The sequence below is a fragment of the Salvelinus fontinalis genome, chromosome 26 (genome assembly GCF_029448725.1).
Source record: "Salvelinus fontinalis isolate EN_2023a chromosome 26, ASM2944872v1, whole genome shotgun sequence".
NCBI lineage: Eukaryota > Metazoa > Chordata > Actinopteri > Salmoniformes > Salmonidae > Salvelinus > Salvelinus fontinalis.
Genome location: NC_074690.1, coordinates 44,001,528 through 44,015,823, shown reverse-complemented (window position 1 = coordinate 44,015,823; position 14,296 = coordinate 44,001,528). Strand labels below are relative to the sequence as shown.

Here is a 14,296-nt window from a genome sequence, read left to right as displayed (position 1 = left end):
ACCAATCCCACAAGGTATGACTCCAAACACCCAGAAAAGTCTACTGTCCTCAATGTTACCCTCACAAATAATCCTGATGGGTATCAGTCTGGTGTTTTCTGTAATGACCTTAGAAACCACTGCGTTACAGCCTGTGTTCGTATCGGCTGCTCAGTGAAATGACCTGTCCTGATTTGTCATAGAGGCTTGCTAAAAAACTTTAATGAGCGAGCCTTCCTTCATGACCTGACGTCTGTAAAATGGTATAGAATCAGCTTGATCCCCTCTGTCGAAGATGCTTGGACCTTCTTTTTTGATATTTTCAGTGGTATTGTTAACAAACACGCCCCCATAAAGAAAATGAGAATTTAAAAAACGGTTCAGCCCCTGGTTCGACCGTGATCTTGCAGAGTTACTCCACCTCAAGAGTTGCATTTGGCGAAACACACATACTCAGGCTGACTGGCTCTTGTTCAGGCAATTGAGAAATAAATGCACTCAGGCTATCGGAAAGGCCAAAGTTTAGTTACTTTACTTTGTGTTAAATGCTCTACAACAAAGCTTTCTTAGTGTCCAACAAGCTTTCTCTACCCTTATCCTTGTTCTGAACACCTCCAAAACAAAGGTCATGTGGTTTGGTAAGAAGAATGCCTCTCTTCCCACAGGTGTGATTACTACCTCTGAGGGTTTAGAGCTTGAGGTAGTCACCTCATACAAGTACTTGGGAGTATGGCTAGACAGTGCACTGTCCCTCTCTCAGCACATATCAAAGCTGCAGGCTAAAGTTAAATCTAGACTTGGTTTCCTCTATCGTAATCGCTCCTTTTTCACCCCAGCTGCCAAACTAACTCTGATTCAGATGACCATCCTACCCATGCTAGATTACGGAGACATAATTTATAGATCGTCAGGTAAGGGCGCTCTCGAGCAGCTAGATGTTCTTTACCATTGGGCCATCATATATGCCACCAATGCTGCTTATAGGACACATCACTGCACTCTATACTCCTCTGTAAACTGGTCATCTCTGTATACCCGTCACAAGACCCACTGGTTGATGCTTATTTATAAAACCCTCTTAGGCCTCCCCCCTATCTGAGCTATCTAATGCAGCCCTCATCCCCCACATACAACACACGTTCTGCCAGTCATATTCTGTTAAAGGTCCCCAAAGCACACACATCCCTGGTTCGCTCGTCTTTTCAGTTCGCTGTAGCTAGCGACTGGAACGAGCTGCAACAAACACTCAAACTGGACAGTTTTATCTCAATCTCTTCATTCAAAGACTCAATTATGGACACTCTTAATGACAGTTGTGGCTGATTTGCATGATGTATTGTTGTCTCTACCTTCTTGACCTTTGTGCTGTTGACTTTGCCCAATAATGTTTGTACCATGTGTGGCAATGAAGGGGGTCGAGTGATAAATCCAGAACGCCGCAGCCCGTCTGGTGTTCAACTTTCCCAAGTTCTCTCACGTCACCCCGCTCCTCCGCTCTCTCCACTGGCTTCCAGTTGAAGCTCGCATCCGCTACAAGACCATGGTGCTTGCCTACGGAGCTGTGAGGGGAACGGCACCTCCGTACCTTCAGGCTCTGATCAGGCCCTACACCCAAACAAGGGCACTGCGTTCATCCACCTCTGGCCTGCTCGCCTCCCTACCTCTGAGGAAGTACAGTTCCCACTCAGCCCAGTCAAAACTGTTCGCTGCTCTGGCACCCCAATGGTGGAACAAACTCCCTCACGACGCCAGGTCAGCGGAGTCAATCACCACCTTCCGGAGACACCTGAAACCCCACCTCTTTAAGGAATACCTAGGATAGGATAAAGTAATCCTTCTAACCCCCCCCCCCCTTAAAAGAGGTAGATGCACTATTGTAAAGTGGTTGTTCCACTGGATATCATAAGGTGAATGCACCAATTTGTAAGTCGCTCTGGATAAGAGCGTCTGCTAAATGACTTAAATGTAAATGTAAATAAATGGCAGATGTGAGAGCAGAACTAATAAACGGGCTCTGCCCGATCACTAAAATGGCCATCCCGATCAGAAATACAGATCACAAAATGGCCGACTGCCAAAACTACAAGTCCCAGAAGCAAGGGGAACCCACAGAAGGTGGAGCCGACACACAGATAAAGGGTCAAGGAAAACCAGGAAGAGGAAGAGAGGGGTGGAAGGATCTATGAACCGTAGAGAAAGAGACAATAGATATTGGCTGGATTTACCGTGTATGAGCTGGACTGTTTTGGACTTACCTGTTGGCGTTTGGACCTGGACGTACCGAGAACCCGATTCGTGTACCGAACCCTGCTATCCTTGACCTTGCCTACGACCTGGGTGGACCATGACGGAGAAACAAACACACAGGTACTGTCCTGTTCGAAAGAACTCTCATTCTGGGGTAATTTGGTGACAGTTTCCCACTTAATTTGTGACAAACGCTTATAACCTTGAAGAGGTTTGCCACACATGTTTTGTAGTGCTACCATGTTGTGCTACTACCATGTTGTTGTCATGTTGTGTTGCTACCATGCTGTGTTGTCATGTGTTGCTGCCTTGCTATGTTGTTGTCTTAGGTCTCTCTTTATGTGGTGTTGTGTTGTTTCTCTTGTTGTGATGTGTGTTTTCTCCTATATTTATATTGTATTTATTTTTTTAATTCCAGGCCCCCGTCCCAGCAGGAGATCTTTTGCCCTTTGGTAGGCCATCATTGTAAATAAGAATTTATTATTAACTGACTTGCCTAGTTAAATAAAGGTTAAATAAAATACAAAATAAACAATGTACAATAGTGTTCTTCACTGGTTGCCCTTTTCTTGTGGCAACAGGTCACAAATCTTGCTGCTGTGATGGCACACTGTGATATTTCACCCAATAGATATGGAAGTTTATCCAAATTGGATTTGCTTTGGAATGCTTTGTGTAATCTGAGGGAAATATGTGTCTCTAATATGGTCATACATTTGGCAGGTGGTTATGAAGTGCAGCTAAGTTTCCACCTCAGTTTGTGGGCGGTGTGCACATAGGCAGACCTGCATCTCAAGAGAAAACAAGCTATGGCGGCCTCTCTCAATAGCAAGGCCATGCTCACTGAGTCTGTACATAGAGAATTAAGGAAAGCTTTGACTATCTCACAGACCTGGGTTCAAATACATGTGTATTTGAGTAGTATTTAATACACAGCTCAAAACAAGTACTTTTATTTGAGTATTTAAATTGTATTTGTAAAAACCAAATAATCTGCCAAATTGGATTTGAAATACTCAAATACACTCCCATGGATTTAACCCAGGTGAATAGTATTTGAAATAAGAATTTGAAAATACTGTTTCCAAATACATTAAAATATTCAACAAATAAAACAACTGAATACTTACATTTAAAAAATATATATATTTCACCTTTATTTAACCAGCTAAACTAGTTGAGAACAAGTTCCCATTTACAACTGCGACCTGGCCAAGATAAAGCAAAGCAGTGTGACTCAAACAACAACACAGAGTTACACATGGAATAAACAAGCGTACAGTCAATAACACAATAGAAAAAAATATAGTGTGTGAAAATGGCGTGAGGAGGTAAGGCAATATATAGACCATAGTAGCGAAGTAATTACAGTTTAGCAAATTAACAGTGATAGAGTGGAGTGATAGATGAGCAGATGATGATGTGCAAGTAGAAATACTGGTGTGCAAATGAGCAGATAAGTAAATTAAAACAATATGGGGATGAGGTAGGTAGATTGGGTGGGCTATTTAAAGATGGGCTATGTTCAGCTGCAGCGATCGGTTAGCTGCTCAGATAGCTGATGTTTAAAGTTAGTGAGGGACATATAAGTCTCCAGCTTCAGTGATTTTTGCAACTCGTTCCAGTCATTGGCAGCAGAGAACTGGAAGGAAAGGCGGCCAAAGAGGTGTTGGCTTTGGGGACGACCAGTGAGATATACCTGCTGGAGTGCGTGCTACTGGTGGGTGTTTTTATGGTGACTAGTGAGCTGAGATAAAGTGGAGCTTTACCTAGCATAGACTTATAGATGACCTGGAGCCAGTGAGTCTGGTGACAAATATGTAGCGAGGGCCAGCCGACTAGAGCATACAGGTCGCAGTGGTGGGTGGTATAAGGAGCTTTGGTGACAAAGCGGATGGCACTGGGATAGACTGCATCCAGTTTGCTGAGTAGAGTATTGGAAGCTATTTTGTAAATGACATCGCAGAAGTCGAGGATCGGTAGGATAGTCAGTTTTACGAGGGTATGTTTGGCGGCGTGAGTGAAGGAGGCTTTGTCGCGAAATAGGAAGCCAATTCTAGATTTAATTTTGGATTGGAGATGTTTAATATGAGTCTGGAAGGAGAGTTTACAGTCCAACCAGACACCTAGGTATTTGTAGTCAGAACCGTCCAGAGTAGTGATGTTAGTCCGGCGGGCGAGTGCGGGCAGCGAACGGTTGAAAAGCATGTATTTGGTTTTACTAGCGTTTAAGAGCAGTTGGAGGCCACGGAAGGAGTGTTGTATGGCATTGAAGCTCGTTTGGAGGTTAGTTAACACAGTGTCCAAAGAAGGGCCAGATGTATACAGAATGGTGTCGTCTGCGTAGAGGTGGATCAGGGAATCCCCCGCAGCAAGAGCGACATCGTTGATATATACAGAGAAAAGAGTCGGCCTGAGAATTGAACCCTGTGGTACCCCCATAGAGACTGCCAGAGGTCCAGACAACAGGTCCTCCAATTTGACACACTGAACTCTGTTTGAGAAGTAGTTGGTGAACCAGGCGAGGCAGTCATTTGAGAAACCAAGGCTGTTGAGTCTGCCGATAAGGATACGGTGATTGACAGATTCGAAAGCCAGGAGGAAAGCAATGGCCAGCCGTAGAGAAATGCTTATTGTAATTCTCAAATATCGTGGATTTATCGGTGGTGACAGTGTTACCTAGCCTCAGTGCAGTGGGCAGCTGGGAAGAGGTGCTCTTATTCTCCATGGACTTTACAGTGTCTCAAAACATTTTGGAGTTAGAGCTACAGGATGCAAATTTCTGTTTGAAAAAGCTAGCCTTTGCTTTCCTGACTGCGTGTATTGGTTCCTGATTTCCCTGAAAAGTTGCATATCGTGGGGACTATTCGATGCTAGTGCAGTAAGCCACAGGATGTTTTTGTGCTGGTCGAGGGCAGTCAGGTCTGGAGTGAAACAAGGGATATATCTCTTCTTAGTTCTACATTTTTTTGAAAGGGGCATGCTTGTTTATGATGGTGAGGAAATTACTTTTAAAGAACAACCAGGCATCTTCGACTGACGGGATGAGGTCAATATCCTTCCAGGAAACCTGGAAGGATCCCGGTCGACTAGAAAGGCCTGCTCGCAGAAGTGTTTAAGGGAGTGTTTGACAGTGATGAGGGGTGATCGTTTGACCGCGGACCCATAGCGGATGCAGGCAATGAGGCAGTGATTGCTGAGATCCTGATTGAAAACAGCAGAGGTGTATTTGGAGGGCAAGTTGGTCAGGATAATATCTATGAGGGTGCCCATGTTTAATTTGTGTGAGATGGAGGGCATCTAGCTTAGATTGTAGGACTGCCGGGGTGTTAAGCATATCCCAGTTTAGGTCACCTAGCAGAACGAACTCTGAAGATAGATGGGGTGCAGTCATTTCACATATGGTGTCCTGGGCACAGCTGGGAGCTGATGGGGGGTCTATAACAGGCGGCAACAGTGAGAGACTTATTTCTGGAGAGATTTATTTTTTTAATTAGAAGCTCGAACTGTTTGGGCATAAACTATCTCTGCAGTAGATTGCAACTCCTCCCCCTTTAGCAGTTCTATCTTGACAGAAAATGTTGTAGTTGAGAATGGAAATCTCAGAATCTTTGGTGGCCTTCCTTAGCCAGGGTTCAGACACAGCAAGAACATTAGGGTTGGCGCAGTGTGCTGCAGCCGTGAGTAAAACAAACTTAGGGAGGAGGCTTCTCATGTTAACATGCATGAAACCAAGGCTTTTTCGGGTACAGAAGTGAACAAATGAGCATGCTTGGGGACACGCAGGGCCTGGGTTAACCTCCACATCACCTGAGGAACAGAGGAGGAGTAGGATGAGGGTACGGCTAAAAGCTATCAAAACTGGTCGTCTAGTGCGTTGGGGACAGAGAATAAAAGGAGCAGATTTCTGGGCATGGTAGAATAAACTCAGGGCATAATGTACAGACAGGGTTATGGTGGGGAGCGGGTACAGTGGAGGTAAACCCAGGCACCAAGTGATGATAAGAGAGGTTGCATCTCTGAATGGGCTAGTTATGCTGGGTGAGGTCATCACATGTGTGGGAGGTGGGACAAAGGAGGTATCTGAGGCATGTTGAGTGGGACTAGGGGCTCCGCAGTAAACTAAGACAATAATAACTATCCCAAACAACAGTGTACCAGGCATATTGACATTTTGAGAGAGACATAAAGCGAGGCATAAAGCAATCACAGGTGGTGTTTGCGAGAGCTAGCTAAGGCAACAATGGGTAATACAACAACCGCTAATCAGCTAAGACAACAACAAAAGGTAAAATGGTGATGAATGGGCAGAGGGGGGTGGTTAACTACACACAGGGCATGAGTTGGGGCCGACAGATTTTTTTTAACAAAAAATAAACGGAGACACGGCTTTTAAAGTTAGCAGGCCGGGGTAAGTAGAAGCGTCAACGACGTCAGGCGAAGGCCGGTTGAGGGCACAGTGGATGGAGGTAAGTCGGCGGACCAGTTGTGGTGACACGGCGGGGCCGTGGGGCTCAGACCAGATGGCGAAAGAGGTAATTGTACTTGTGGAAATTTCGTTTGCTAGCCGGGAGATGTGCCTGGCTCGCAGCTAACTGGTGCTAGCTTCGGGGCAGGGGCGTTAGCCACTCGGTAGCAGCTAGCTAGCAGCGATGATCCGATGCACAGGTCCAGAGCTTATGGCAAGGATCCGGCGGAGTGGTGGATTCTAGCCATGTTGGGGTAGAGTCCGGAAGGCATCGGCTGAGTAGCCGGGTGATCACAGAGTAGGCCGGGAGGTGGGCCTGGCTCAGGGCTAGCTTCAGGGCTGGGTCACTCGGTGGCAGCTAGCTAGCTGTGATGATCAGGAGTAATGGTCCAGGGTTTACGGCAGGAATCCGGCGTTGTAGTGGAGAAAACAGTCAGATGCTGGCAAGTATTATCCAGGCTAAAAAAAAACAGCTGGTGTCTGTGCAGAAGGAAAGGCCGCTAGCAGTGGCTAACAATGGCTAAATAGCTAGTAGCTAATTAGCTGACTAGCTCCTGATGGAGGTTCTGGCTATAAGGTCTAAAAGAAAATAGCGGATACGTGTCACATTGGGTGAGGCTGGTTACCGGAAGGTATATTTGATTTAAAAATGGAAAAGAGATTGAAAATAAATTGAAATATATACAAAAAACAGACGAAAAATACACGAGAGGACAACAAACCACGTCTGCACTGCTACGCCATCTTGGAAATCATTGAATGTATGTGAAAGTAATGAAGATATTTGAAATAGTATTTGAACCCAGGTCTGCTCTCTTTCACTCCCTCTTGTCCCTGTTTCACTCCAAGAGGGCTTACTATGACCCCTCAAATCTCTTCACATCGCACACAAACACAAAAGAGATATTTTGTTTACATTCAATAACGACTTCTGTATTCTCCTGAGGGCTGAGCTTTCTTGAAAAAATTACATTAAATAAATTACATTTATTTGACAGGGACAATTCTTGTTCTTTATATTACTACACATTATTTTGATGGTATGGTCCTGTGTGGCTTGTTGGTGGAACATGGCACTTGCAGCGCCAGGGTTGTGGGTTCGATTCCCACAGGGGACCAGAACGAACAAATATAAAAATCTATGCACTCACTACTGTAAGTTGCTTTGGATAAGAGTGTCTGCTAAATGACAAATGTAAAAAGGGTGGTTTTCTAACAATAAGAAGAATTTCAGAAAATGAGAATAATGGCCCACAATGTACAACTTTTCCCTGTGAATCTATAGTATAATACAGGCAGCAGAGTTGCTAGCTAAATACAGTAATTTAGCTTCACAGCAGGGATGCTGTAAAAAAAATTGTTACGTAAGGAAAACAGTGCTGTATTATACAATACTGCATTATACTGTAAATGAGCCTACTGTAAACATTACAGCAACACAGCTGTATTGTATAATTATAGTAATTTGCAGGCAACTCTAAATAGTTTTATGGTACCAATAATCATACTGTAATATTTGTATGGTAATTGTAATGAATTACATAATTAATAACATTGATTGAGGGGAGGCGGGGTTTGTATTTTACAATAGCTTACTGTAATTACATGGGATTGGTGCAAGCCGGTTGGCGGCAAGGTAATGTGTTTTATATATCCCAAATATGTACACTGTAAAAAACATAACTTGTTTTTATGGTAACTTACTGGCAGCCAGTTACCTGTAACTTACTGTAAAAAAGGTACAGCATGTTACTGTAAATTCCAAATAACTTAAGTTCAACAGTGCTTTCTTTACAGTAGTGTACAGTTAAAACACATTTTATTTGGAATTTACAGTAACATACTGTACTTTTTTACAGTAACTTACAGGTAACTGGCTGCTGGTAAGTTACACTGTAAAAACTGGAACTTATTATTATGGTATGAATCACTTGCACTTCTAGAGGCCTTAACAAAGGCTTCCAAACTTGCACCCCTACAACATTGTTGAGCCACTACTATAACATATCAGTTAAATTGGTACAGCATATCCACTCACGGGTACAACAAACGTAGCCTCTTACAAGCACAATTCAAAATATGTTAATGAGCCAGAAACGACAATACCATACGGCAACTAGTGGTCAAAGGGTTTTTGGTGCTGCAGAAATATGGTAGGGTACTGGTATTCTGTATGGTGGAATTACAGTATAATTACAGTATAATTTACCAGTTACACCTAAAATCACCCAGAGTCCATTGCAATTTACGGCAATTTACTGTAAATAATTAATATGGTATATTGCTGTTAGATTTTTTGTATACTAATGTAAAACCAAATAAAACACACTTTGCGCCAGTAATATGGGTCAATTTGGACTAGAAACAAGCTGATTTCCCTTTAGTAATGTTGCAAACATCAAATATGTTCTCAGTTTATTCAATATGGCGCCCAGAAGCTGCAGTAAAGCGGAGCATTGCAAAATAAAATATTGGGGTGATTTTACTCTTCTTTTTTTTAAACTAAAATAGTCTTAGCTCCATACAGAATGAGATTTGAATCTACAATAGGCATAAGTTATTTTTGTAAAAAATACAGTATGTTAGAGTCATTTTTACAGGAGGCTTCCAATTACAGTTAAAAAATGTTTTTCAGCATTTTACCCACAATTCAGTGCAATCTACAGCATTAATTCTGTAAAATAAAGTTATGGGATTTTACTGTGCATTCTAGTGTTTTACTGTTGACTTACAGTGCAAGTCTGACTCATAACACTGTCTTCTTTTCTCAATTAAGAATAATTGATCCAAACGCACTATTACTGTATAATGGCTCAAATCAGAACATTCACATCAATTCATCCTTCAATTCAAGGTTGAAAGGCACCAAATTGTGCTTTCAAAGTCACTTCAAACTAAACGATATCCTATGTTCTGAGAGTTGATAAGGGCTTGAAAACGAAGTCAAAAAAAGCCCTCGGGAAGAATGTTGCAGAAAGGTTGTCAGACAAATCAAATCCAGACAGTCAAGACTTTCTGATGTGACCTTTGAACCATTAACCCCCAATTCTGCATGTCTGGACAAACATAGCACGTGGGCTTTGAATTCCACTGGCAGGTTCTAGACTACATAAAATAGAAATTAAATGTAAAGAACTCAGTCACTACACTCTTAGAAAAAAGGGTTCCCAAAGGGTTCTACAGTCGTCCCCATAGGAGAACCCTTTTTGGTTCCAGGTAAAACCATTTTTGATTCCAGGTAGAACCCTCTGAGGAAAGGGTTCTACTGTACATGGAACCCAAAACAGTTCTACTTGGAACCAATCGGGTTCTACTTAGAGCCAAAAAGGGTTATTCAAAGGGTTCTCCTATGGGGACAGCCGAAGAACCCTTTTAGGTTCTACAAACTATTATCACCTGAATGTTGTTTTGCAGTATAAACTTCCACGACTGTTCTAGGGGTGCATCTCAATAGTCTAAAATGGCTCCTGCTCTTCCTCACTTGTCCTTCATCAGAACTTCAATTCCATAGGCGTCGCTGTCTTTGGAGTCAGTGTCACTCTCTTTTGTCTCCGGTGATCACTTCACCCCAGCATGAGCTTTCACTCTCACCTCCAAGTCAACATTTGCCAACTTACTGTACAGTATCAACCCACATGTATACACACACCTTGTCTCAAAACACACAACGCTTTTGTTCCGTATGAATGTTTAATCCTGTCATGCATAATGCAGAGGAGTTAGGGCTCCTGACCACTGGTGGAAAAAGTCGCCCCATTTGTAATACTTGAGTAAAAGTAAAGATACCTTAATAGAAAATGACTTAAAGTGAAAGTCACGCAGTCAAATTCTACTTGAGTAAAAGTCTAAAAGTATTTGGTTTAAAATAACTTTAAGTATCAAAAGTAAATATACAAGTTGAAATTATTTCAAATTCCTTGTATTAAGCAAACCAGACCGCCGCATCATGTTTACATTTGTATTTATTTACAGATAGCCAGTGGCACATTCCAACACTTAGACATCATTTCCAAATGAAGCATGTGTTTAGTGAGTCTGCCAGATCAGAGGCAGAAGGGATGACCAGGGATGTGTGAACTGAAGACCATTTTCCTGTCCTGCTAAGTATTCAAAATGTAACGAGTACTTTTGGGTGTCAGGGAAAATGTATGGAGTAAAAAGTACATCGTTGTCTTTAGGAATGTAGCGAAGTAAACGTAGAAGTTGTAAAAATATAAATAGTAAAGCAAAGCATAGAAAACGACTTAAGTAGTCATTTAAAGTATTTTTACTGAAGTACTTTACACCATTGCTCCTGAGAGAGATAATACCGTAAGTACTGATGCACACGCACACACACAGCCCTGCCTTGGCATCATGCTCCAAGCCCATTCTCTATCTCAGAGCTCTAGAAGCCAGCAGTACCCAGTTAGGCAAATATACTATATATACAAAAGTATGTGGATACACCTTCAAATTAGTGGATTAGGCTATTTCAGTGTATAAAATTGAGCACACAACGATGCAGTCTCCATATACAAAAATTGGCAGTAGAATGGCCTTACTGAAGAGATCAGTAACTTTCAACGTGGCACTGTCATAGGATGCCACCTTTCCAACAAGTCAGGCCGTCAAATTTCTGCCCTGCGAGAGCTGCCCCGGTCAACTGTAAGTGCTGTTATTGTGAAGTGGAAACGTCTAAGAGCAACAAACGCATTCTCTGGAGTTGTGAATCACGCTTCACCATCTGCCAGTCCGACGGACGAATTTGGGTTTGGCGGATGCCAGGAGAACGCTACCTGACCGAAATGCATAGTGCCAACTAAAGTTTGGTGGAGGAGGAATAATAGTCTGGGGCTGTTTTTCATGGTTTGGGCCCCTTAGTTCCAGTGAAGGGAAATCTTAACACTACCTCATACAATGACATTCTAGACAATTCTGTGCTTCCAACTGTGTGGCAACAGTTTGGGGAAGTACCTTTCCTGGTTCAGCATGACAATGCCCCAGTGCACAAAGCAAGGTCCATACGGAAATGGTTTGTCGAGATTGGTGTGGAAGAACTTGACTGGCCTGCACACAGCCCTGACCTCAACCCCATCAAAAAACTTTGGGGTGAATTGGAACGCCGACTGCGAGCCAACCTCACTAATACTATTGTGGCTGAATGGAAGCAAGTCCCCGCAGCAATGTTCCAACATCTTGTGGGAACCCGTCCAAGAAGAGTGGAGGCTGTTATAGCAGCAAAGCGGGGGACCAACTCCATATTAATGTCCATGATTCTGGATCGAGATGTTCAACAAGCAGGTGTCCACATACTTTTGGTCATGTAGTGTACCTCCTCACCACAGCAGACAGGTAAATACAATGAATGTCTGGCGCTGTCTCATCTCACGGGTATTTACATTGACATTTTAGTCATTTAGCAGACGCTCTTATCCAGAGCAATTAGGGTTAAGTGGCTTGCTCAAGGGCACATCGACAGAGCTTTGTCAGCTCGGGGATTCGAACCAGCATCCTTTCCGTTACTGGCCCAATGCTCTAACCACTAGGCGACCTGCCGCCCTGTTGCTATAAGATGGGAGATGATCCTGCAGGGTTTGTGAGTCTGGGTCAGGGCTGAGGTAGAGATGTTAGGCAACCTTATGGGAGAAAGTCACTGAGAGTCATAGTCACACAGACACTGTGGAGTGTAAAGTAATAAAGGGAAGGAAGTCGTATGACGACTGACTTTCTAGCATGACTCCTATAGCCAACACGTTACTGCCTAAAGTAGTTCCTACCTAAAGTAGTTCCTACCTAAAGTAGTTCCTGTCCTGACAGTCTTCAGACAGCTGCTGTAAGCTAAAGTCGGAAGTCACCACACACACACACACACTGATAAACAACAGGAGTTGGTTGAGTTGGTGTTTCTGATCGAACCGTCCATTGTGTGTGTGTAACAAAGCCATCCAAGTGAGAGCCAGCAGGCACAGAGAGGAGATTGACCTTGACAACCGCAACAATACTTCTGACCCCTAGCCTCTAACCTCTAACCCCCAAACCCCTGTCTAAAGGGTGATGGAGAGCTTGACCTTAGACCTACCACTAATATATTTTAAGACTCAGTTACACACAAATACATACACATGCATGTGTCCATGTGTGTGCGTGTGTGTGTGTGTGTGTGTGTATTGTAAACTCACCGATCTCACAGTTCTCCCCTGTGAAGCCTTGTGGGCAGTAGCAGCTGTAGCTCTTGCCCTGAAGTAGACACTGCCCTCCATGCAGACATGGGTTGGTCACACACGGCTCCCCCACACCTGAGAGAGAGGAAGGGGGGGGGATTAGATTATGTTTTGGGGGGGGGGGGGCGCATTTTGGCGGAAACGACTTGACTCGATATGAAATAGTAGCCGTCGTCCGAGTCCCCCTGGAGATGGTAACGCACAGGAGAACTGAGCGTACGTATCTCCTGGATATCTTCCTGGACGAGAGGAAGGGGCAGTGCAGCTGAAATGACTGTGGCAGCTTTCCTATTCTAATTTCAGCGATAAGCAAGACACCTGGTTTAGCTATCTAAGCACAACCAGACGAGGTGCAGCGACTCCCTAAGGCGGTATGGTTGCGGGTCAAACAGTGTGCATTCAGATCTATGTTTTTGCCACGCTGTTGTCAGATATAAGGTATTGAGATATGCTCAGACTGCAGCACTCTTTTTTTACCATAACCATCCTCAAGAGTACATATATGCATCTAGTAGCAACTAAACGTCGCAAAGAGCACATACACTTCTGATCCATCCGTTTCTCTCCTTCTCACTCCATATAGATTTGTTTCTCTTTCTCTAATCTGTACAGTGTATAGGCCCATAGCCTTCACAGTACACACACACACACATTGGGACGCACACACGTACACACACACACACCTCTACGTAAAATGACTGAGCCATGCAGTTCATGCAGCCTTCTCCCTCGCTCTCTGCCAAATTCATTGACCTCAAATCCATTGAACAGGCAGGGAAGTGCAACGTAACCACAGTGTGCTGCCGAGTCTGCTGCTACTGGGTTAAAACACCACTGGCACCAGGAAGGACAGTCAACCAACCACACCGCAGGAGCACAGTCACACAGTGCATTGTGGATGGAGTTGAGGGTGGTAGTGAACAGTCATGATCTGTATACACAACCATTCTGGTGTCATGGTGGTAGTGTGGGCATCACCATAACTATAACCAATGCTTCTACATAAAGATCTATTTTCCTGTTTCTTCTGAAAGACACTATGCCTAGACCCAAACTTCAGCCACCCATCACCTTTCTCCTTGTCTCTGTTGTCATGGTTACCATATGGAAAGTGATCCTTGGCAAAGAAAGAACTTCAGACGTGGTATGAAGAATAGAGAACGGAACAGACCACCTACTGATCTCTCAGGCCCCCCTATAATTCAGCCAATCATTGTTCACAGGATAATTAATCATTTCCATATCAACGGTCGCCATGACGCCTGGTTGTCCCCAAAGTGGCTCGTTAAGGAACCTTGAGGTCTTTGAAGGTGCCGACTCACGCGCTAAGAATGTCTGTTCCCGCCCTCTGACACCTAGGAGTGTGTGGATCTATGCGTGTATGTGTGTGTGTGTGTTC

The 14,296-nt window shown here is 43.7% G+C and overlaps 1 protein-coding gene across 2 annotated transcripts in view; it reads right to left on the bottom strand.

The window, feature by feature from the left end:
• LOC129824406 (neurocan core protein-like) overlaps positions 1-14,296 on the bottom strand; it is a 73,133-nt gene that overhangs the window by 21,025 nt on the left and 37,812 nt on the right. For both annotated transcript variants that reach the window (XM_055884021.1, XM_055884022.1), the window contains one exon: positions 12,856-12,972. In XM_055884021.1, coding sequence (XP_055739996.1) covers positions 12,856-12,972 — 117 coding nt within the window. The remainder of the gene's footprint in view (positions 1-12,855; positions 12,973-14,296) is intronic.